The sequence below is a fragment of the Octopus bimaculoides genome, chromosome 8 (genome assembly GCF_046866305.1).
Source record: "Octopus bimaculoides isolate indiv1 chromosome 8, ASM4686630v1, whole genome shotgun sequence".
NCBI lineage: Eukaryota > Metazoa > Mollusca > Cephalopoda > Octopoda > Octopodidae > Octopus > Octopus bimaculoides.
In genome coordinates this window covers 86,268,404-86,295,623 of record NC_142935.1, presented here as the reverse complement: position 1 = coordinate 86,295,623, position 27,220 = coordinate 86,268,404, and the positions used below count along the sequence as shown (strand labels likewise).

At 34.8% G+C, this 27,220-nt stretch overlaps 1 protein-coding gene across 5 annotated transcripts in view; it reads left to right on the top strand.

The window, feature by feature from the left end:
- LOC106875237 (corticotropin-releasing hormone receptor 2) overlaps positions 1 to 27,220 on the top strand; it is a 148,345-nt gene that overhangs the window by 80,309 nt on the left and 40,816 nt on the right. For all 5 annotated transcript variants that reach the window (XM_014923301.3, XM_089356747.1, XM_052970217.2 and 2 more), the window contains 3 exons: positions 1,955 to 2,067; positions 19,062 to 19,188; positions 21,342 to 21,495. In XM_014923301.3, the coding sequence (XP_014778787.2) occupies positions 1,955 to 2,067; positions 19,062 to 19,188; positions 21,342 to 21,495 (394 nt within the window). The remainder of the gene's footprint in view (positions 1 to 1,954; positions 2,068 to 19,061; positions 19,189 to 21,341; positions 21,496 to 27,220) is intronic.

Below are 27,220 nucleotides of genomic sequence, written 5' to 3'. Positions count from 1 at the left end.
ATATATATATATAGGTGTGTATGTATATATATATATATATATATATATATGTATATATATATTACTGATGTTTGGTTTCATGTTCAGTTCTAATAAAAACAACTTAATTTTACTTTAATCTGATGGGTTACTCTATACTTTTGTAGAGTGCAAATTAATTATTCTTAAACAAGAATATTATTGACAGTGACTTCGAAGTTTCGGCCAGTTAAGCCATCGTCATTGGATTTATATAGTCTCTGTTGAACTGACTATGTGAGTTTGAGAGGAGTGGTAATTAGGTTTTAGGGTGGGTTGTTAAGTAGGGATGTTATTGAAGACATTTTTATTGATTAAATTTGAGGTTATGTTATTGTTTAGAATTTATTCATGCATGTAAAACTTTGCAAGCATGTGTGGATATTTAGGTGTTTCCATTTTGGTAGGTAGGTAGGTAGGTAGGTAGGTATAAGATGTGCCAATAATTTTATATTTATCTTTGATTTTATTGGATTTAAGCCTCTCCTTTGACAATATAAAGAACAAAAGTTCCAAGTTTAGTCCAGTATCTAAAAATTTAGCATTTGGGAATGTCAACATGTTTGTAAGGGAATTTTTTAGGGGTTCACAGAAGAATGTAATTAGATGGTATGTTTTAGCAGATCGATGTTCTTTACTTGTTGCTGTTGTTATTTAGGGTATTTCCTGTTCTTATTTGGAAGGTGGGGGCTATTAGTCGGGCGTGTCATGGTGTTGTTAGTATAGAAATTTGTTTATCTTGTTTTGATGTTCACCAGAGGATGTGGGTAGGAGTAAATGTTGTTGGTCTGAATGTTTTTCTCTAGATGTTCATTGTTCATTGTTCTGTAAACAATTTGTTTACTATGTAGAAATTTTAGCCTTTGTGTTATACGGAAGTAGAGTTTGTGGGTTATGTGTTTATAAATATTTATTCAATTTTGTTTCAAACTTGGGTATTTTATAATGTGTTATTTTAGGCCCCTGGATATATGTGAAAGTGGGACATTATAAAAGGTATGTATATATTCATGTATAAAAATGAGAATAAAAATAGAATTTAATTTTTAAAAAATCATTTAGAAATTTAATATTTAAAACTCAAAATTTAAAAAAGGAAAAAGGAAAAAGAAATGGAAAGAAAAATAATTTTTTTAAAAAGGGATCTTTTAAGTTGCTTGTATACAAATATATATTTTTATGTGTGTATATGTACGTTTGTGTACTTATATTAGAAAATCTTTTGTGAGGATTTTGGTTGGAGACAGGTAAACTTTTAGATAATTTCTACAGTACTTGTGAAAGTGTTTTTAATATATATTATGAGGATAGTTTATGTGTAGGTGGAGGGAGGGTGGCGGCGAGATATTTACATGTTTAGCAGTTAGAAAAAGTTATTGGTTTGAAAGGTTTTAGTGTTTTTAAGATGTTGTGCTTGCAGGAAGGGACCTGTTCACAGTTTCGGTTCAGAATTTGATCCATAAATGTGAGAATGTCATAGGATTCAATAGTATAAAGTTGGCAGGGTTTCTTGTTACCTTGGTATGGTTGTACATGTGAGAGTATTTTCTAATTGATATTAAGTGGAGTATTTTTTTATAGTAATGCTCATATATGATTGACTTAACTGACTGGCCAAAATTTCCAAGTTACTATCAATAATATTCTTGTTTAAGAAAAATATGTGCGTGCATGGCAGTATTGAGCATTGTGATGAATAAAAAAAATTAATACATAATACTTAGATTACTGTCATATCATAATATCAATATGTGATATTATAACTGTTGTTTTTATTTTTGTTTTCATATATTGACTTTTCCTTCAACTTTATCCAATTTTATCAGAAATAAGATATAATTTTTAACTTATACAATAGGATTTTCATTGTTGCGTCTGTTAACTTCTATAATGAATCGTAATAATATTTTTAAAATTAATTTCGTGTCTCTTGCAGGAAGAACACCACAGAAATATCAGCGATCTTATCATTAACATAATCTACCATTTTGGTTTTTGCATCTCAACGGTGGCTCTTGCAGTGGCTTTCTGCATATTCTCTGGATTCAGGTAGATTTTGGCAAATAAACTGTATGCATGACTACTGAGAATTGATATTCTCCCTCTCGTTCTCTCACGCACATACATACATACATGCATTCTCTCCGTCTCTCTCTGTCCTCTCTCTGTCCTCTCTCTGTCCTCTCTCTCGCTCACTCTATTTGTGTGTGTGCGCGCGTGCAACGCGTGTGTGTGAAGTACTGACTGACAGAAGAAAGCGTACTTAATTCCAAAGTAAAGATTAATAATATCTTGATCGCATTAGCTTTGCTGCCCGGGACTTTTGCCTCTGTGCTCACGGAGTTATGAGACAAGTTATGACTAGATACTTTTTCCTGTCAAAGGATGGAGGGAGGTGTGCTGTTGGAAGAAAGAAAAAGAAAAATGAGGGAAAACCGAAGAGAAAAAGAAACAAAAGGAAAGAGAGAGAAATAAAACAGGATTAAGAGGGAAATAAGGTACCGTGGGAAGATATTAAATCGATAAATGAATTAAATAGAAATAAAATAAACTATAATATTAATTACATAAAGCTGAATGGGTGACAATGGCATGTAATTATTTAAAAAGTTTTATATATATACGGTGGTTGTCTACTACCTATGCAGAGTCTGACCACCTCTGTACTTACACCTTAGATCCATCATGTTGTCCGATGTGGCTTTTTAAACCAGACAATGTATTAAAAGACAGCCACATAGATTGCATATCTGATTTGGACCACCAAGAGTTGCAGTTAAGTTCTAATCTTTGTGGATCTTAAAATGTCTTTTCAGGCTTCCGTTAGATTTGCAGACCTTATGGCATACATGGCATTGAAAGGTGTGCACTGACATATAGGCAGAATAGTTGGTGAAGGTTCGTTTTTCATGGGTCCGCAAATGAGATTTGAACCCAGTAAAAGAAAGGTATAGTCTGTCACAAACTGTGCACACAAAAAGGTCATTGTGATTCACCTTCTCGATCGTAACATTCTTCTTCAAATCTCTCTTGAGTCTAGCATGCGTTATCCTGGCCTCTTCAGACGCTTTCACTCCACTCCACACTTTTGTTCGCCATCCAGCTCGATCCCAAGCAAGGGCTTCTATGTCCTCTGAATCCATTCCAAGTGACTTCATAGTAGTCCTTATGCTGTCCTTAAACCTCTTTTTAGGTTTACACCGATAGCGTTTCCTCTCTACAAGCTCACCATAAAATAGTTGTTTGTGTGTGCGTTCATCCGCCATTTGAACAATGTGGCCACACCATCTCATTTGGTTTTTCAGAATCATTGCTTTAATTGAAGTGATGCCTGCAGACGCAAGGACATCTGTGTTTGGAGTAAAAAAATACCATTTAATGTTTAAAATGCGATGAAGACATTTTTGGTGGAATTGTTCTAATTTGAAACGTCTTTCATGACATGTCCATGTTTCAGAAGAATACAAAAGGGATGGTAAGACAAACGATTTGTAAAGAGCCAATTTTGTATTGTTATTTATATGTCGTTGGTTGCAAACGTGTGACTTCAAACCACCAAATGCTTGTGCTTCCCTTTGAATTCGCAGATGCATTTCAGTGTCCAGATTTCCATCATTTTGTACAGAGCTTCCAATGTAGATGAAAGAATCAACAACCTCAAGTAACTTATCCTTAACAAAAATTTTGGGTGGGTTGAAAACAGCACTACATGCAGGTTGATACATTACAACTGTTTTTTTTTTTCAAGTTGATGGTCAAGTTAAAATCATCACAAGCTGAGTCAAATACAAATAGAAGAGATTGCAGATCTGTTTCAGAATGACTGACAAGATTGCAGTCGTGCATCTAAGAGTTCCCCAATGAGTGAAGTAAAAACCTTCGTTTTTGAATTTCAGTCTGGTCAGATTAAAAACATTCCCTGTTCGATATTTTATGTAAATACCCTCCTCGGAGTTTTGAAAAGCGTGTTACAGCACAACAGCAAAGTATATTGCAAAGAGGGTGAGTGCATCAAGGTCTCCTTGCTTTACTCCATTTTTCACAGCAAAAGATTCAGTGAGCCTACCACCAAAATTAACTCTAGCTTTCATATCTTGATGCAATGCCCTGATCATGTTTACAAATTTTTCTGGGCAACTTGTTTTGCTTAGAATTAGCCACAGAGCATTTCGGTTAACAGTATCGAATGCTTTGCTCATATCAACAAAGTAATGGTATAGGGCAAGATTCTGTTCAATGCACTTTCCCTGAAATTGTTTGATAGTAAAGATACAATCAACCGTGCCTCTGGAGGAGCGAAAACACATTGAGACTCAGACACCATATTTGGAACTATGAAGGTATTTAAACGGTCTAACAATGCGGGCAAGTATCTTTCCAACCATAGACAAAAGCGAAATCCCATGAAAATTGTTGCACAGATCCTTTGGCCTCGATTTATACAAGGAGACTAAAATGGCATCAATCCAGTCTTGAGGCTCTTTCTCAGTTCGTCAACAATGACAAATTAATATATGCAAGAGTTCAAACATTTTGTCATCCCATATTTTAAGACCTCTGCACGGATTCCATCAGACCCTGGAGACTTATTGTTATTCAACTTATCCACGACTAGGGTTGGTTGAAATGCTATCTCCTCTATAACTGAAAGGTGTTCGACTTTTTTCTGTCATCCTCATGTCAGTGGATGATGATCTATTCAAAAGTGAAGCCCTTATGAATAGAAGCGATGTCAGTCAGAAGCAAATGTCCATTTGCTGTTCTCACTGGAGCAATTGAAGAAGATTTGGGGTCATATACCTCCTTAACATAAGAGTACAAACCCTTGGCGTCATTCCTATCAGCTGTTTCTTCTGCCCCATTTGCTCTATCATTCCACCATTCCTGTTTAATTTTTCTTATAGCAATCTGCACTTTCCCTTTCAGCTGTCTGTAAGCTTCGTTTGAGTTGGGGTTCAAGGACTGAGAAAGAAGTGTATTGCCTAAGCTTTGTTTTTCTAAAAGTAGATCATGAATTTCTGCTGATTTGTCTGAAAACCAGTCACTGGACTTATGTGATTTAAATCCCACTGACGAAGTTGCAGCCTGAAATACTTTTGTTTTGAAATCTTCCCATAGATTGTTTGCAAGTTACTTGGTAATTTGAAGTTTGCAACATTTAACATTTTCGGTACCTTAGGACCAGACTGTTGACTTTTAAGCATTATCGAAAAATTTATTTTTCCATGCACTCGATGATGGTCAGTCCAGCTCTTTGCTTCTCTCATGGCCCGAACACTAGAAACATCTTTCATATCACGCTTTCTGATCAAAATATAATCTATGAGATGCCAGTCCATAGATCTTGAGTGCATCCAGGTAGTTTTATATTTATTTTTCTGCTTAAACAGAGTGTTGATAACAACCAGATTATTCTCAATACAAAACGTCAAAAGAGCTCCTCCATTTTTATTACATTTTTCATGAAACGTAGTCATTTCCATCTCTTGCATTGAAATTTCCCAATATGATCAGCTTGTCATAAATTGGTACTTTCCTCAATAATTGTGCTAGATCGTCATAAAACTGTCCCCCAATTTCATCAGAATGAGACATTGTTGGTGCATAAATACAACGGTAAGAAACCTACCTTTTATACGTTCAGAAATACCACTTGGAGATTCTGCAATGGAGGATAGCAATGAATTCTTGAGAGCAAACCCAACACCAGATTCTCTATGCTGGTCCTCGGGTAGGCCTTACCCGAAGGTAGTATATACATAAGTAGGTTCATTTATTTGACCCTCACCAGAGATACGAGTTTCAGAGTGCAATTATACAAAGGGAATATTTTTTAAGCCCACGTGCAATAAGTGCAGTACGCCTTTCTACCCTCTTGTTGAAATTATCATCCAGAAGTGTGCGCACATTCCAACAACCAAAAATTGAAATTTTGAAGTTGCGATTTTTGCCAATTTCTTTCAGAATCGGAATCACCATAGCCGAAAATGTGTGTTTCCGTAAATTTTTTTTAAAGTGGGGGAGGGGTAGGGTCACGTCTCCACCATGTCCACTTATGTATGTATGTATGTATGTATGTATGTATGTATGTATGTACAGGGTACGTAAGATATTTCAGGACAGATTTATGTTTATAAAAAAAAAAACAGATATGTAACTAGAAAACCACTCGAAGAGCGTAGACCACGCCAAGCAACTCATTTCCACCCATATACACGCATGCTCAAAATCGCCCGATTTCCCAAACCAACGCCAGCAAAAACATAACCTCCTTGTCGGGGGTAAAAAAAAAATAACACAGCCATATGATTTTAAGGGAAAAAAAACCCTTTAAAAACAGGAATCATCTGAAGCAGTTCACAGCCACCAACATCATCAGTAGCATTGTCATTGCTTCCACTTCAACCACATACACCGCCATCAATGTTATCATGACGGTTACCTTGACAGTCACTTTCACCACCACAACCAGTATAACCACTACAATACCACCATCACACAACTAACACTATCATCAACACCACTATTACCACCATCACCTCAGCATCACACATCACACCGCTCCTGTCGCCATTATAACCACCGATACTGTTTTATCCTCCTCCCATACTTATCTCGACCATCGTCATCATCAACACTGTCTCTAAACAGCAACTCCACCATAGGTTACGTGGAAACGATGAACGTGTTTTCAGGAGAGATAATCAAAGAACGTAACATTGTAATACTTCATGTAAAGTAAATATAATAAATGAAAACTCCTGCAAGAATCCATTAAAATTCCAGGATCACTACCAAAATTTCACCATCTGTTCCTTTTGTCATTATAAACTTTTCCTGCAAGTTTCATCAAATAGCGTTCACAACATTTTGAGTTATTTTGCACACAGACGGACAGACGGACAAACCAACACCGATGAAAACATAACCTCCTTCCTTGGCGGAGGTAATAACAGATAATAACTTAATTTATCAAAATTGCTATGCGGATAAAAATAAACCTTCTTTTCTATAATGTTATTTAATAAAGCCACCTTCAGCTTCAACAACTGCTTCTATATGAGATCTAAATCATCTACATGCTCGAATCAAGTGGTCCTGGTTCATTTTGGACATTACACTGACTATGACAACTTTCAAAGAATCTTTGGTGTTATGGGCGTGTTCATTGACCTCTCTCTCAACAACGCTCTACATGTAATATTCCATTTGATTGAGATCTGGGTAATTAGGAGGCCAAATCTTAGGGGTTATGGGATCGTGAAAATTTTCAGCCATTCATTCCTGTGTTACTAGAGCCATGTGTGATAGTGCAGAGTCTCACTGAAACACATATGGCTTTCCATTGCGTACACTGCCTATCCAGAACTTAACAAGTGTTTTCAGGACCTCAATGTAGGCGGCAGCATTAACTCTAAGGCCTTGTGGAAAGAAGTAAGGAGACATCATATGTCCTTCATTGCTGACAACCCCTATGACAGTTGTGGAAAATTTTGCATGCATAACACTTGGAACTTCAGAAAGGTCTGCACATAACCATCTGTCATTTTTCTGTTAACTTTTTGATCTTGGTCGAAGTTTTTCTCGTTTGAGAAAAACCCAATCAAATATGCTGGATTGTTCAGTTTGTTTAAGAACCTTTTAGATTTAATGTAGTGATTTTCTTTTGCTTTTTCTGACAAATTGACCTTTCCTCATCATATAAGGCTTATATCTGATGTCTTCGTGAACAACATTTTTGACTTCCTTCTGACACATAGAGATCATCTGCAATTGACCTCATGGACATTCTGGGATTCTGTTGAACTTGCTTGATAAATTCAGGTGTTCTAATGATTTCAGAGCATTTAGAATGCGTTTTATGCTTTGATACTAGTGATACGTTTCCATCTTACAAACTTTGTAGACGAAAGATCTGGCAATTTTTAAAAGTCGAGATATTTGTAAATCACTATGCTCAGCATTTGTAACCACAATAACAATATGCCTCTTCATTTCTTGAGTAAGCTGAGGGTCTGCTAATATTAGTTTCTGAAACAAAGATTATACAGAGTTAGCAAAAGATGCAGCAATGACCCCAAAAAGTATGTCCTCAAATACCTTACGCACTCTGTATATATATTTGTGCATGTGTGTATGTATATACATATATATATATATATATATATATATATATATATATATATATATATATATGATAATAATATTAGGGATATAAATCCAAATTTACAGGTAAAAATTCAATTTAATTTAATTTATCAAAATTAAAATTAAATTAAGTTTCACAATATATAATATATAAATATATAATTTAGAGAAAAAAACCACAATCCTTAAACTCATCCATGAAAATCTAGTCACATATAGAAAAATTTAATAAGTAAATACACCAAAAAGATCTATAATAAAAATACAAAGTAATAAATATTAAAATAATAAAACGACTACACGTGTTTCATAACCACATTTTCAAATAGAAGATAAAATAAAAATCGATTCAAAATAAATCGATCAAAAATCAATTCTATTCAAAAATATAGCTAATCTTCGGGTCAAAATACAATAATAATAATAATAATAATAATAATAATAATAATAATAATAATAATAATAATAATAAAATGAATGTATGTATATCAACTAACAATAAATAACAAATTAATTTATATAAAAATACTTATTTTACCAATAAGTAAAAAAGAAACATTTAACGATATTATTGAAGTTTTAGTTTAAACTAAAATTTAAAACTTAGCATTTATTTGAATATCAACTAACAATAAATAATAAATGAATTTATATAAAAATACTTATTTTACCAATAAATAAAAGAAAAACATTTAACAATATTATTGAAAATGAGTGCAATACTTATCTTATCGAAGCTTTAGTTTAAACAAAATTTAAACGTTATACTATTAACTTAGCGTTTAATAGAATATCAACTAACAATAAATAACAAATGAATTTATATAAAAAATACTTATTTTACCAATAAATAAAAGAAAAACAATTAACAATATTATTGAAAATAAATGCAATACTTATCTTATCGAAGCTTTAGTTTAATTTGTATTTTTATTATAGATCTTTTTAATGTATTTACTTAATAAATTTTTCTATATGTGACTGTGGATTTTCATGGATGACCTCAAGGATTGTGGTTCTTTTCTCTAAATTATATATATATATATATATATATATATATATATATATATATATATATATATATATAGGGAGAATTCACAAAAAAAACAACAGACGAAGACAGGTGGTGTAGAAAACAAATAGATGTATTAGTACAACGCTCGGGAATTGAAAAAGTCTTTAACGTTTCGAGCCTACGCTCTTCCACAGAAAGGAACGCAGAAAGAAACAAGGAGAAAAAATGTGTGTAGTGGTCAGCGATCTATCATGGCGAATGCCGGACAGAACGATTACACAGGAGAGTTAAGAAGAAGGGGAGATAACAAAGTAGCAGTGATCCCAAAACGAAGGTGCGTGTATGTAAGAGAATGCTGATGATCTTAACGTATGCATGTGTGTATGTAGGTGGGAAAATGTGGGGATGGGAATTGGTCAGTGCTGGTGTGTGCGTGGTGGTGTGTTGTGATGGTGTTGGGAGGTGTGGGAGGCGCATATGTGTATATATATATATATATATATATATATTGAGAAATATTCAATTTCTGTACATCACACCTAACACTCTATACACGCGCGCGCGCGCACATACACACGGAGTGCGATGGGTAAATTGTCGCCATTTTTATTTTTAATTTCGCACATGTACATTGTTTGTTTTTGATTTTGTCAACTACACAGCATAGTAGGATCTGTTGAGCACTGTCTGTGAGGAAAAACAGCACCATGAAGCAATGCACTTCGCCAGGAATTTGGAAACATCATGCTGTACTGCTTGGCGTTCGCCCCAGAAGCTCCAATACGAAAATTTCAGAGTGTTTGGGTGTCAATCTGAGAACAGTGCAATCTGAGGACATGTACCGAGAGTGATGAAAATCAATATTCAGACACCATATTTCATTTCATGACTGCCATCTCTGAAAAATGCAGGGTTACATAATCCGGCTGTTACCTAATACTCCGTTGGGCCCCTAGCACGAAACCAAATGGTAAGATCGGGTGTAATGTGTGTGTGGTGTGGTGTGGTGTGGTGTGTGTGTGTGTGTGTGTGTGTGTGTGTGTGTGTGTGTGTGTGTGTGTGTGTGTGTTTGTATATTTACATTTATACCCACGTCGTATTTGTTTTCGACACTTTCATCAACGTTCGCCCATTATTCTCAGCAGCTATTCGCTAAAAGCATAAAATTGTAATGATTTTCTTGGACGATACCTGACGAGGAAAGAGCATGTCTATGTCTTGTATGTGAATTTTTTGTTCGTTCGTTCCTTTACCATGTTTCTGGTTAATTCTTGAAACTTTTATACACACACACACAAACACACACGCACACACACACACATGTATATATAGGTTAGTATGATCCAAAGATCCTAGTGCGATGAGTTAGTAAGCTTGAAACGTGTATGCAGCAAGAATAGATGAGAAATGGTAGGCAATTTACGATAAAAAGAGTTTATTAACGATTGTAAGGTGCACATTTCATCCCGTATTTCAATCAATAGAAATTTCAATATACAGTAGAACCTCGGTTCTCGAACAACTTTGATCACGAATAAATCGTACTTTATCTCCTGTCTTTCTTATATTCATTTAGTACAGTAGTACCTCGTTTTACGAACGCCTCTGATCACGAATAAACCGTGCTTTATATCTATATATATAGATATAAAGCACGATTTATTCGTGATCAGAGTGGCTCGAAAACCGAGGTACTACTGAATACATACATACATACATATATATATATATATATATATATATATATATATATATATATATATATATATATATATATGAGAATAATTTCGGTCTTAATAGACACAAGATGTGATCTATTTCTAGCGCATTAACTGTCCACGTTAGTGGTCAACGTTATTTTTTAAAATGTACCTTAATCCCCTGAGATTGCAGATAATATTTCTGAATCTCTTTGATTCTTTAGATGCGCTGGCCTCCTGATAATTATTAGATATTAATTAATATATGACTAATTACCAGATTATATATATATATATATATATATATATATACAGAGAGAGAGAGAGAGAGAGAGAGAGAGAGAGTGACAGAGAGAGACAGTGACAGAGAGAGACAGCGACAGAGAGAGAGAGACAGCGACAGAGAGAGAGACAGCGACAGAAAGAGAGAGAAAGACAGAGAGAAAGAAAGTGCATAGGGCTCAGTGGTTAGATCGTCGAGCTTACGATCGTGAGGTTGCGAGTTTGATTCCCGCTGGACCAGGCTGCTTGTTGTGTTCTTGTGCAAGACACTTTATTTCACATTGTTCCAGTTCACTCAACCGCAGAAATGAGTTGCAACGTCACTGGTGCTTGCCTTTCCCTTGGATAACATCGGTGCCTTGCAGAGGGGAGACTAGTATGCATGTGCGACTGCTGGTCTTTCATAAAAACAACCCTAGGTTATGCATTCGCCAGTGAAACGACTTTCCGCCCAGACTTGTACCCTGGAGGGGGAACCTCTTAGGTGTACCCATAGTCATTCGTGACCGACGGAGTCGAGTTTCATTCATATATATATATATATATATATATATATATATATATATATATATATATTTTTTTTTTTTTTTACACCAAAAATTTGGCAAAAGAATATAGTATCTGTTAACAATCTTAGCAAAATACTCACAGTGGAGTTTTTGTATATATATATATCAACTTTAAATAGAGCTCAAAACTGATCCATTGAAAATACTTTATTACAATAATAATAATAATAATTCTTTTACTCTTTTACTTGTTTCAGTCATTTGACTGCGGCCATGCTGGAGCACCACCTTTAGTCGAGCAAATCGACCCCGGGACTTATTCTTTGTAAGCCTAGTACTTATTCTATCAGTCTCTTTTGCCGAACCGCTAAGTGACGGGGACATAAACACACCAGCATCGGTTGTCAAGCAATGCTAGGGGGACAAACACAGACACACAAACACACACACATATATATACACACATACATATATACGACGAGCTTCTTTCAGTTTCCGTCTTCCAAATCCACTCACAAGGCTTTGGTCGGCCCGAAGCTATAGTAGAAGACACTTGCCCAAGATGCCACGCAGTGGGACTGAACCCGGAACCATGTGGTTGGTAAGCAAGCTACTTACCACACAGCCACTCCTGCGCCTATAATAATAATAATAATGAAATTGACCTATGAACATTTCGATGGAACATCCAGAATGATTAATACATATTATAAAATATTATAAAATATAGGATACTCCATCTCCTCGGGGTCCCATTATTATTGCTATTATTGTTATTATTATTAGTTATATACAGCCAATAAAAACAGAAAACATTCAAATCCAATTTTCATAGTTGACCCATGAAAATATACAAAACAGGATGAAAAGGTATTAGATGGCACACAACCGTCCATCCCAAATGTGCAAGGAACGAGCAAACGGCAAATCAACTCAAACATAAAAATTGTATACTATACAGTTCAGTTGCTGATCAATTGAGAACGCTATAGAATTTTTAAAAACCCGTTAGAGCAATAATCATCAAAATAAATAAAGCATTCATACCGTAGAAAAATTTTTTAGATATTAATTATAACATTCAAACTAGAGGATCCCGATTAAACAGAAGCACACTTAAAAAATAATAATGATAATGTTCTTAAATAAGATTCTCGCTAATAAACTCTAGCACACACCATTATACACAATTAAAAATATAGATTAAAATTAATCTTATATCAATTCAGTCCTGAGGTACAGTTTTGAAGTTTTTTGCCTAGTTTAACATTGCCACTTATGCCTTGGGTGCCTTTAGTAACGTCCTTTCCATTGTAAGTAATCAAACCAGGTCACTAGTCTAAGGGTCTTTTCCTCCCTCCCTCCACCTCACCAAATACAGAGGTCTTGAAAGGATTCGTGAGCACTGCACTTCTCCCTCTGACTAAGCCTTTAAAAATTATATTCTAGGCCGCAAACCCGAAACAAGCCATTTGGCTAACTGGCAAGATCTCATTCGCCAATAATTGTCAACTACCGGTAACATTTCGTTTCAAAATTTTTTCGAACCTTTTCCGAAACATTCAAGGGAAATGCTTTAGTGAAAATGTAAATACTTCAGCACAATAAATCAATTTGCTGTCAGGAAAATATAGATACTTCAGCTGAATAATGCACTCTGTCATATCGTTGAAATGTTTAAAGAGTGCTCCAAGGCAAAAAGGATGTGTGCACTGGAAATGCACTCAAATAAAAATTTTAATCAAATTAAAAATTTACGGCAAATATTCTGAAAAAGCGTTTTGGAACAGAAACGTTCGGCTTTCAATAAGTTGAAGATGCCATTTGAATAAAATTGGGGAAAATTAGATGATGAATACTTTCTATTGGTTTAAATAGATTTAATTGAATAGAATTCAATCTACAGCATATATTGGCTATGTTTTATTGTGCAAACCAAATAAATTTACAAGTTATGCGTTTTGTTTCACAAGCTTTTCCTAGTAAAATGTTCAAATTCTCATTGATTGATTTTCGCCGAGTAAATTAAGCTGTCATGTAACAAGTTTCATTAACTCTCACATTCAATTCTCAATACATTTGTCTGCTGCAGTATTCTAATGATAGTTTGAAACCTATGAAATTCTTGTAACTCAAAATATATATATAAATATATATATATATATATATATATATGCTTGTATTTATGTATGTTTTATATATATATAAAAATATATATTTTTTATCTTTTACTTGTTTCAGTCTTTAGAGGCACAATCTTCAAGAATTTTAGTCAAACGAATTGACCGCAGTACTTACTTTTTTTTAGAATTGATGGATATTTGTCCTCATCTTGTTGTTAACACAACGTTTCGGCTGATATACCCTCCAGGCTTCATCAGGTGTCTTGGGAAAATTTTGGGTTCTCATTCCTAAGGTATTTTTCGATTTTGTTTTTTGCTGTTGTTCAGGTCACTGCCTGGAATCGAACTCGGAATCTTGGGGTTAGTATCCCGCGCTTTTAACCACTACGCCATATGCAATTATGGAGTGAATTTTAGGGCTTATAAATCTAATATTCTCCTATCCTTCCTTAATACTGGTTCCCATATGCTGTTCATATCTGCACTCGGTCTGCTTAGGAGGTTGTTGTGTCCTAGCATATGTGCTGCTTCTTTTAGTTTTCGTATTTTCATCATATACAAGTACGTGTGTATTCATCGTTATTTCTTTATTTTTTCAATTTTAGAACAATTCAAGCATTTCTTTGACAATTCCGGAGCGTATTAGATTTAGTTTGTGCGTGACTTTTGGCCCACCTTGTATTTTAAAATCAAAGACGATAATTTATTTTACCCTTTGATCCTATAAACAGCACCATTTTCTAAAATCTCGTCACTAAGAAACACAAAAAATTTGCTTTCCTTGAATATGAAATACCTGAAACTGTCTTTAGATTCTTTACAACAGATGAATGATTGTTCTCGTTAATTCTGAGATGTTTGTAACATTCATTACTGGAGACAGGGGAGACTGAAAAGCCACTGGTATCCTATTCACAATCGACAATCTTTTCTCGACTACTTACCAAACTCTACTGTAATTAATCCTAATCATCTATTGGTATCCTGAATATTACATGAAAACAGCTTAAATCATCGACAAAAATTATGTGGATGACATTGATTTTTCCATCCTCTGTAGATCGTATCATGTCGCATTTTTGTTTCCTCAACGAGGTTGACAACAGGTTTCCAAATATATTTCTGCCAATAACTTAGTTCTGATCGCAAAAATAGTCGTTTAGAGTAATGGTTAGTCATATATTCTTCTTAGACTATTTACGAGTTAAGAAGGTTGCGTGTATAGACAATGACCACACTACAGTTTGATTTTCCAAATATTTAATTAACCTGCGTTGTTAACTTTACGAATATATGTTCAATAAATTAATGGATCAATGTTCAATGAACATAACGGTTAAGAATTTTCAGTATGTAACTTACTGGATAATGTCATGAAGGTATAACGACCGTGCGACCAGGAGATGGTGACGAGGAATGGCTCCTTTAGCACATCGCACGGTCGATACAAATAAAAAAAACACGAGAAAAGATTAAATGTATATAAGCGCCAAAAGGAAAAGAGAGACACAACCGGTAGAAGGTTTAAGAGAAGGGTTTATTGATATCTCAACATGTATTTCTGTGTGTGTGAGTGTGACATATAAACACAATAATAGACAGGCCGTCATGTAAACAAAATGTATGTGTATACAAACATGGATGTATGTGTGTGCAAAAAATACAGAACAGAAAATAGTCTATAAGGATGTTAGAAGAAAGTCCAAACACAAGGATGGGAAATACCAGTTCGTATTCAAGGTACACAGTAATTGAGGTGCTGTAAGAAGAAGTTGTGGCGGCAATGCAGAGCCGAGAAGAGACACATGTCGTGAGAAGTTGAGGTTTCAATGCTGCGGCCGGTTACTTGGTACAGGAGGTCGTCGCAGGTTGTACTCGCTGTTAACCACGGTGAAGTAATTCACAAAGAGTGAAGAGATAGAACCTGTGCGGGTGCAGGTGCTGTTGGTGGCGTGTACGTAGAGAAGTTGATGTAGACGCTAGAAGCTGGAGGCGACGAAGATGGAGGTCCTGAATGCTGTTGAACGAAGTGTTGGTGTTCTCCATGAAGCTGCTGTTGTCGTCGCTGGAACTGGCTGTGTGCTCTGTAGTCAGCGGCTAGACCTCAGAGGGTCTGGAGCCGAGAAGGCTGACAAAACTGTGACGGTGAAAAGCTAGCTATTTATAATATCCTGTCGGCTCAAACTGGGGTTCAGAAAGACTGTCTCACGTGACCTTATCTGAAGGCTGCAATTGGTTGGGTTGCACCTTGGCACAAAATAGAACAGGAGACAAAATGTGCCAATACCAACCAATCAGAGTGGTGGACACAACAGGGTCCAAAAGTGTGGCTGAAGACTAGCTGTTATCCACTACGTCTGCATCCATGTATATATAACAGAGAGATAGAAAAATACGCTACAAAGGTAATGCAAGGAAATTAACCACATAATTAACATGTGTTACTGGACACTACAAGTAAAGCCTTTCGTCAACTACGACATATGCATGTTACTTAAAAGTGAAAGGAGGAGGAGTAGGAAAGAGAGTGAGGAGAAAGAATGACTCACTGAAACAAGTGACATAGATTCCCCAAAACAGTTTAGTGGATCAGTGCTTGAATTTGCCAGTTTTTTATAACTGTTAACCATCCTTCTAGAATCTTCGACTAAACTGTACGACAGTACATACCTTTGTCCCAAACAACAATATCCGGCCTGTTATGTTTACATTTGACAGAAGTTTTGATGGGAATATTCCACCAGTATTCCTTGAGTTGGTGTTTATGAATGTATTCCATAACAGAGGGGTTTTCTAAGTTTATTTCAAGACAGAATTTTTTGTGGATGGCATTGTAAATTATTTTAGCAACAACATTGTGCCGCATGTATGTATGTATGTATGAATGTATGTACGTATGTATGTATGTACGTATGTATGTATGTATGTATGTATGTATGTATGTGTGTGTGTATGTATGTAAGTGTTATGTATGTATGTATGTATGTATGCGTATGTATGTATGTATGTATGTATGTATGCGTGTGTATGTATGTATATATGTATGTATGTATGTGTGTGTGTGTGTGTGTATGTATGTATGTATGTATGTATGTATGTATGTATGTATGTATGTATGTATGTACGTATTGCAAATCATAGACTACTGTTTGCCTCTAGGCAGCAGAAAAATTGCCATGAAGGTATTTTTTCTCAAATTCATACAGTAAATTTTTTTAAATACTTTCTAAAAAAGATGTTTACTTCATAGAGATTAAAATGTTTTGGGCATGAGAAATGTATTATTTTCTATGAATGATAATCGATTTTGTAAATTAAAAAGTTTTTATGAATAATATGTTTCAATTATTTATAAATGCTAGTTACGTTTATTTATTTTATCCTTTAAGAAGATCAAATTGAGCCATCTTCTGAATTGCTGGAGTACAACCAACATTCCAAGATCAGCTGCAGATTGTCAAACTCGTTTTAAAAGGAATTTATCCCAAATATATTGAAACCACATGATTATATTATTTTAGTTATTACTAAACCTGAGCGAGACCGGGTACTGATGCTAGTGTTTAAAAATTAATGATGAAAAATATTCAAAACACGTTGCTTTATGTTAAAAATTAGTTTGGCTCATATCGTTTCTCATGAAACATAACTAATTTGGGGAACTCATCCAATAATCATATTAGAAGCACTGTTGGTAGAGCCACAATGAGTTTACATGATTGAGTGAGTTTTATGGAAATATAGGAAATTAATAAAACTATGTGTGTGAGTGTATGTGCATGCATGTGTGTATTTTGCTCACTTATATTTTGAACATTTATAAATCTTTTGTCACTGCTAGGTTGCTAAATGGTTCAGTTGAAAATATATTCTTCATTCTTTCATTTCCATACTTTCATTAAAAAAAACAGTCAATTGTAATGTGTATGTATGTGTGTGTGTGTGTGTGTGTGTAACTATTTGTATATATGTATATGTATACACACACACACACACACACACATACACATACATACATACATACATACATACATACATACATACATACGAGCGAGGGCGTTGCCAGTGCCACTGGACTGGCTCCTGTGCAGGTGACACGTAAAAACACCATTTGAGCGTGGCCATTGCCAGTACTGCCTGACTGGCCCTCATGCCAGTGGCACGTAAAAGCACCCACTACACTATCGGAGTGGTTGACGTTAGGAAGGGCATCCAGCTGTAGAAACTCTGCCAGACCAGATTGGAGCCTGGTGCAGCCATCTGGCTCACCAGTCCCCAGTCAAACCGTCCAACCCATGCCAGCATGGAAAGCGGACGTTAAATGATGATGATATATATATATATATATATACAGTGTATTGGGGATGCACACTGCATAAGATTTGCTGTATTCTTGACTATGAAAAAAAGAATTTTTTACAAATGTTCACTATCTTCCAAAATCTCTATCATCAAAGCAAATGACCTTCTCTAAATGCATTTAAAACACTATAACATAATCTGAACACTATTTCAGAAAATTATCTGCATCTTCTTTGTGCATAAAAAAGAAAAATTTAGCTGGGGCAAAATGAGTAAGGCAAGATAAGGTAAATTTACCTCTTCAATTCTCCAGAATTATATTTGAGAAAAGGTTTAAACATCAAAAAGATCAGAAATACAACAAAAATTTTTAATATTTAGGTCAAATTTTGAAAGATGTCCATGGAAAAAATTGCACATGATATGAAATTAACAAAATTTGACTAATCTAAAAGCTCAACATAAAATATTCTCTATAGATTCTTCCCAATCTGCTGGAGTGGCTCTCTTCATCATATATTTATACACCATGCAGTTATGGAGAAAAATTATTCATATTAGTCATTATTCATTTTACCCAAGTTTAGACATCATTTTTTGACAACTGAAAATGATCAAATTCGGGAAAAATTGACTTGGAATCCAACAGAGAAAAGACTATTGATTGTTAAACACTAAAATTATCCAGATATTTTATTAGCAGCCCCAATTACAATGATGTGACAGTACAAAATAATGATGCAATACTTGCAATGTAATGGTTTCAAACAGGTAGGGAGAAAATAGCAAGAAATCACAAATTACTCACTTTGCCCCAGTTGCCAATTTAGCACACATACCCCTGAAGCAAACGTAACATTTATTTTACAAACTATGTCCAAGTTCCCTTATTATTATAATGTTCAGTATATCCTGTTACAATACCCACGGTAAGCCAGATCTTAACGTTGACTTTTTTCTTTAGAAATCTGCGATGTCTTCGAAATAAGATTCACTGCCACTTAATTATGAGTTTTATCCTTCGTAACATCATTTGGCTGGCCATGCGACATAGTATAGAACATGTGGCCGTTCACAAACCCCATCTTGAGGTGAGTAGAGAAAACAAATAGACACTCATTGAATTTGACTTAACTGATTTTCTGGCCAGTTCATTTGTGCAGAATAATATTATTTGATGTGTCTTCCAATCTTCTCTCTCTCTCTTTCTCTCTGTATGTAAGCTGGGATATTAATAGAAAAAAATACTTTAGATCTTCAATAAAACATATTTGAGACAAGTTGTGCTATGAAACCCAATGAAAACTGTTAACTTTGGACAAGGCTCTCAGATATTTTGTATCAAATATCATTACATCTCAGATTTCATTTCGCAACGTTGGTTAGTAAAACTGGAAACTGATGTACAAGACAAACAATAAGCTTATTCCTACATGTTTGCCTTCATGTCATAGCAGAAGTTAGGGTGGTGTCACATCCCAACAAGAACAATGAAAGTGAATGAATGACCAGCATGGCACAACCATTTGTGATAACCAGACTAAACAAGTTTTTGGAATAGTACAGTGTGCTACATGACAAACAGTCTAATAATGTCAATGAATGTTGATAGGCTATTAATGGTTTGGAGATATTCAAGCTCATTGGGTATTGAGAATGTTTTATAGTCTCTATTTATAAACAAATCAAAAGTGGGCTTTCGGAATAGCTGTCACAAATTTCTCTTTTTTGTTTTTTTTAATGTGGAGGGTTGGTATTTTTCAATATTTTATAGTATCCCACATTGCAAAACACTTGCAGATCACTTTATTGTATAAACTAAAACCTTTTTTGCAAAATCTATATTTTCAAATGTTTCAGCCCTCTCCACACATATGCACACATGCACTTACACACACACACACATGATTTTTTCATCTTCATTATTTTTCATTTCCACATTCTGAAACAATTGTAATACATATTTTTATAAAAAACAATTTCTCAATTACCTTTTATCATACATTTTGTGATTAAAGTATTTTGGGGGTGAAAAAAATTAACAAACATCTGGTAAATATGGTTCATTAAACTTATTTTTTGCAGCCACCTGAATAGAAAAAGGAAAAAGGTTTTAAAGATTGGCAAAAGTGTAAAAATAAAGTTGGTTTTGGTGGTGGGACAAAAGATGTTCAAAAACTGAAATTTAAAGAATTTTGTTTTCAAGAATAGAATGGCAATTATGGATAAAGGGTATGGGGGCGAGCAGAGTAAGAAATTTGAAAAACACAAATTTTTGAAAATAAAATAAAAATTTTCAATGCAAATTACATGTCTATCAGAAGTGTTTCACAATTTGGAATACTATAAAATTATAAATAATGACAAGAAAAGAAATTTTAATCATGAAAGGTACAATGAAGGAGGAAAAGTGTTTAAGAATTTGTTTTTCTCAAAAATGTGAATTCTAAATTATTTAGAACGTGCATTATTCTAAAAAACAAATCGAGAAATAGCAAAAAGAAAAGAAAAAATAATCTTTTTAATCGTAGTAGCTACTCCGAAGGGCAGGACTGAGACATTTGAAAAATATGGATTTAAAAGGAAAATTCTTTTTAAACTATTTACAAGTGTTTTGCAATATGGAGTACTTTAAAATTCACCCTAAATCCTGGACCTATCCCTCACCCCAGGAAATTCCATTTTATTTGTAAAAGCTATTTCAAAAGTCCTAACCAAATCAAGGTTGTCAAGTGGCCAAGCCACCATAAATACAAGTTAACAGATGAAGATTGTGGGGTTTGCATTCTATACACAGGGTGGCAATTTATTCCTGGTAAATGTAATTATCTCTGAACAATCAGTTCCAGATAACTTATTAATTGCAATAAACACTTAAAGAATTGCATAATGAAAATGATTTTATTAGTTTGCAATGTAGAGCTTTTGATTCTTCTATGGTCAACAGAATTCAATTTGCTGGTTGAGCAGTTAATGGTTTATTCACCCAAGTGAATAATTGAATGAAAAGATAGGGGAGAGAGTATAGAAGGCATGAAAGGACAGTTGAATGTGTAAGTATTAGGTAAATAAACAAGTGATTAAGAAAAGGAAAATTTACAAAAGTTATAAAAAATATTTGGCTGAGTATTTTCTTAAAGTTGAATATGAAATTTTAAATTAAATTAATACTGCACTGTTTGTACATATAAAAATTTATTTATTAAACAACACTAATCTTATGCCCATTATCTTCTATCTCTAGTGGTTATGTAAAGCTTTGGTGACAGCTTTCAATTACTTCCAGAGTACAAACTTCTATTGGATGTTTGTTGAAGGTCTTCACTTGCACATGATTGTCGTTTGGACATATTCTTCAGAAAAACTCCAGCTTTGGCATTTCAAACTAATAGGATGGGGTAAGTAATGTTTGTCAAGCATTGTGCATATGCTTTTAGAGGGAATGTATGTGTATCTGTGTTTGTGCATTTGCCTATGTGTATCTGTGTTTGTGCATTTGCCTATGTGTATCTGTGTAAGTCTATCATAGCTAGAATTATTCATTAAGATAATGACTTTCTCCTTATGGGTGCAATCTCTCTATACTATAATCAGGACTGGATTTATGGATGGGCGGAGGGGACAATTGCCACAAGCAACTAGATATTGGTGGGGGGGGAGGCCACTGCTAGGAAGGATATGTAGCACTCAGTACAGGAATCAGGCATGAAGAGGCTGTCTTTCAATATACAAAGGTATCTTGATTTCTTAAAAAATGGATTCTCTTTTATGACAGCCACTTTAGGGACAGCAAATTATTCAATTAAAAAAACAGTCCCAAAGCACTTCCCAAGGAAATTGTAGCTACTTTTGGGATGGAAAAGGGAAACAACAGAACACTCCTGAAAATGTTTGTCTGTATGTATCTGTGAGTGTATGTGTGTTTGTGTGTGTATGTAAGTATAAATGTATATAAAGATAAAGAGATTGATAGAAAAATGTTATTGTCTCCAGGCTAAATTCCTTCTTTCAATGCATGCCTGAGCTTGACCTTGGCTTGACCATTATTGGTTAAAAGCGTACACACACACACATACATTTCTACTTCTAAACTTATTTCAGGGAGGCTTTGAATGCAAGTGAGTAAAGAAAACTTTTGAATTTAGTTTTAATTATAAAATTACATCTTTCAACAGCTAAAAGCATTCTTTTTCAGCTTTCGAATTATTGCATATATATTCAAATGTTTCTTAATGTTGAATCTTTTCTCTTTCTTATTTTTTAATATTTTTCATCATTCTGTCAAATACATGGAATTACTATATGGAAGTGGGGCAAAATTAGTAACTGGGTCAATATCAATAATTTTTGATTTCTTGTTATTTTCTTTCTCATATTGTACCATTGCAGCATCTTTGGGAGTAAAATTTGGTCAGTATAGGTTACATAGCTGGGAGTAAAAATTGGTCAGTATAGTTTACATAGTTGCTGTTGAAGTTGAAAGTTTGAAATATAGGTGACAGGCACTATTTTCAAGAAATTTAACCCCATTGTAATTGAGGTAAATAATAAAATATCTGGATAATTTTTGGTGATGAGTTTTTAGATTAATAATCTTCTTTCATTTGACCAAGACATTTTAAATTTAGTTGTATTTCTGATGTCTAAAGATGGATGTTCATGTGCATGACTCTTTTTTCAAATTTTATTTCTGGAGAACTGGAAGGGTATATTTACTTTGTCTTATCTTACCCATTTTGCTCCACCTAAATTTGTCTTTTATATGCTCAAAGAGAACAGTGATAATTTTCTGAAATAGTATTCGGACTATGCTATAGGTTTTACAATGTTTAGAGAAGGTCTTTACTTTGCTGATATAGTTCTGGCAAGGTATTGAACATTTGTAAAAAATATATTTTCTTCAAAGTCAAAAATGCAGTAAATATTTCTCATAGTGCCCCACATACTCTTACTGGAAAAGCAGACTTTCAGAAATAGCAGTTTGAATTTCACCATTTTTGTCGGGGCTTCCCTTGCTTTTTAATTTTTTTTTTTCATCCATTGCAAAACAATGAAGAGAAGCCATTTTAAAAGATGAATTTTAAAAATCCATGTCTTTTAAATGTTGGTATCTCTACCTGCCTCTCTCTTTCTCTCTCTCTCTGTCTCTCTCTCTCTCACACACACACACACACACACACTTATGGCTTTGGAACAACAACCACAAAAATGATTTTTTTTCTTTTTTGTAATTTTCTGTCATTTTATCTTATTCTACATTCTGAAACATGTAACTCAAATTAAAAGGAAAAAAAAATCTTACCCCACTCTTCCTTCCTTCATTCTACTTTTCACATTGAAGGAAAAGTCAAACACTGCAAGTGGACGTGTGAAAAACGAAACTTGAATTTTGAAAAAGTCTATCTATAAAGTGACATTTTCAGTCATTAATTTAAACTTCCTCTGCTAACTCTTCAAATTCAATTATTTGAAATTGATGGGTTTTGAGATTTAAATTTGGTAATTGTCTAAGATTTTAATTCTTGTGTATAAGGGACCCATTAAACTTGAAGTGCCTCAGCTCCCAGTTTAAATCTGGCCCTGACTATCATACAGAAAGCTGTTTATCAATTATTTTGGAGTATGTAAATTATATTATCAGAAAGCTATTGTTAAGTTAGTCTACTCTGTCTAGTATTATAAATTAAGATGACTATATTTCTCAGCAGGCAGCCTGTTTTCAATGGCAATAGTCACCAAATTCAACGTTCAGCTTTTGTAGTATTATTGTTGTTACATAGTTAAGTAAAGAAGTTTTAGTGTTCCAACTGAAATCACCTTTTGTTGTTGTTGTAAAGAGTGGCAGAAGTAAAGCTTCAAGTGTCAGAAATCATCGACAATTCTATATTGTGTATAAAAATGAATATTTATTTCCAAACACTTCGTAACAAATTTTGTGAACTTCTAAGGGGTCCTGTGTAAAAATATCTTTCAGTAAAAGAGTCCTCAGTTTGACAGTGACATGAGTATGTGTGAAGAAAGGGATTATGTGAATGTGTATGTGTGTGTGTGTGTGTCTGCATTATAATAGTTGATGGTAAGCAATAAGCACCCACACATGGCTGTTGCTGAAAAATATTCAATAATATAGTAATTATAAAGAACAATTTCCTATTAAATAGGACAAAATGGAATAAGCAGGACAAGAGGAGACACATGGGACAGAATCAGTGATGAGGGCACAGTACATGTAACAGAAGACCTTTGACAGATGTAAAAACTAAAAATAATACAAATAAAAACTTAAGTGAAGATCAAATAAATATTGCGTGTGTTTAATCAGTAAAAAAGAAAAAATGACCATCTCCAAGTATAACAATATCTGTTTTAATACATGTTCATATCAAGAATCTTGCAAAACAACTACATAACCGTAAAGATCTTCTATAATGGTATATGAATTTAAATACAGCAACTTAAAGCTGGTGTGTGGCACAGAAACAAATGTTATGTTCTACTATTAAAGCCTGATATCCTCCATCCTCATGTTATATTAATCTTACATTATATATAAATATATATATATATATTGATAGAAAAGACAACAAAAGAAAGAAAGAGACCTCAATATTATGTAAATTGAGGAATTTATCTGTAAATAATCATCATCATCGTTTAACGTCCGCTTTCCATGCTAGCATGGGTTGGACGATTTGACTGAGGACTGGTGAAACCGGATGGCAACACCAGGCTCCAGTCTGATTTGGCAGAGTTTCTACAGCTGGATGCCCTTCCTAACGCCAACCACTCAGAGAGTGTAGTGGGTGCTTTTACGTGTCACCCGCACGAAAACGGCCACGCTCGAAATGGTGTCTTTTATGTGCCACCCGCACAAGCCAGTCCAGGGGCACTGGCAACGATCTCGCTCGAAAATCCTACAGGAGCCAGTCAGGCGGTACTGGCAACGGCCACGCTCAAAATGGTGCATCTCATGTGCCACCCGCACAAGAACCAGTCCAGGGGCACTGGCAACGATCTTACTTGGCTTGCCGGGTCTTCTCACGCACAGCCCATTTCCAAAGGTCTCGGTCCGTAGTCATCGCCTCGGTGAGGCCCAATGTACGAAGGTCTTGCCTCACCACCTCAGCCCAGGTCTTCCTGGGCCTACCTCTTCCACGGGTTCCCTCAACTGTTAGGGTGTGGCACTTTTTCACGCAGCTATCCTCCTCCATTCTCACCACATGTCCATACCAGCGCAATCGTCTCTCTTGCACGCCACAACTGATGCTTCTAATGTTCAGCTTTTCTCTCAAGATACTTACACTCTGACGGGTATTCACATTGACATTACACATCCAACGGAGCATACTGGCTTCATTCCTTGCGAGCTTACGTATGTCCTCAGCAGTTACAGCCCATGTTTCACTGCCATGTAGCATGGTTGTTCGTACGCATGCGTCATACAGTCTGCCTTTTACTCTGAGTGAGAGTCCCTTTGTCGCCAGCAGGGGTAAGAGCTCTCTAAACTTTGCCCAGGCTATTCTTATTCTAGCAGCTACACTTTCAGCGCACCCACCCCCACTACTAACTTGGTCGCCCAGATAGCGGAAGCTATCGACTACCTCTAGTTTTTCACCCTGGAATGAGATAGAAGTTGTTTCCTGTTTGTTTGCAGTCTTTATTGCACCTGAACATCTGCCACAAACAAAAACTAACTTGCTAGTTAACCTGCCTTTGATAATTATTCAGTAGCCATGATAAAACTCCGAGTTTCGGATACTGGGGCAGAAACCCACACCACCATCTCTTCAGTTATCTGGCCATTGAAAAATGCTATGAAAATAACCGTTAAACAAAGGGAAATTACTGTGTAGTTGACCGTTATTAAGACAAAAGAGCTATTAGAATGACTGCTAAGTGAGGGGAGGGAGTAAAGGTAAAGGAGTAAAAATGTCCATAGGATTCGCGTAAGCGCACAAGTCCATACATACACATGCGCGCCCGCACACCCACATACATGTGCCTATATGTATATACTCATCCACCCTCATTTGAAATACACACATGCTCACCCACCCATTCGCCAATATATATATATATATATATATATATATACCCACATACATGCTCACACACACACACACATGCAAAAATGGTTTATACCTGTGTTTTCTCTTGGGTATGTGCCAGATAACTGAAGTGATTAGTTATCGTCAGTTGTCCCTGTTCCATCTACTCTGCATTTCAGTGGAGTAGATGGAACAGGGACAACTGACGAAGGGGTATACTCTTTATGTTGCATGTCTCGTTTCTCTGTTTGTTTTTTTGTTGCTTGAAAAAAGTTCGTTTTCGTTTTTATGTTTTCGTTTCTCATTCTGTTTAACGTTTTCTTGATGTCCTGTACCCATATATGCATGTATGTATACATATAGATGTAGGTATGTACATATATGTATGGATATATGCATATATTTATATATTATTTATATTATTATATGATCGAACGCCACACATCCTTTTCCAAGTATATATATATATATATATATATATGCATATATGGGTACAGGATATCATAAAACATAAACAACATAAAATAAGAAGGCAAACTTGGGTATGTGAACAACAAGAGGAACAAATGGAAAACAAGACAAGTAGGATAAACAACGACCCTTCATCAGTTGTCAGCTGTTTATCTACTCCACATTTCAAGCAATTCACAACAATATGAGGCTTTGGAAAACAGTTGCTCCCATGAACCAATGTTTATGAATTTGTGCTGCAAGATGCCTGATGTGAAGTCATGTATTGAAACAGATATTGTTGTATTTTGGGATGGTCCTTTTTTTTTTGCCAAATAAACACACACACTATATATTCATTCTTCATTCATTTATTACTGTTCATATTCTTCCTGTGTGCTCTTGCTCTGCTTATTCCATTAGAATAGAATAAGCAGAACAAGAGCACACGTGAAAATGGAAAGTGTTGCTGAGGAGGTCACAGATGTGTGACGAAAGATTTCCAGACAATGGACTTGAGTTAGAATAAAAACAGCAATAAATGAGTGAAGAACAAATATATAATGCATGTGTTTATTTGGTAGAAAAAAAAATTACCGTCCCGAAATATAACAGCTCAATTTGA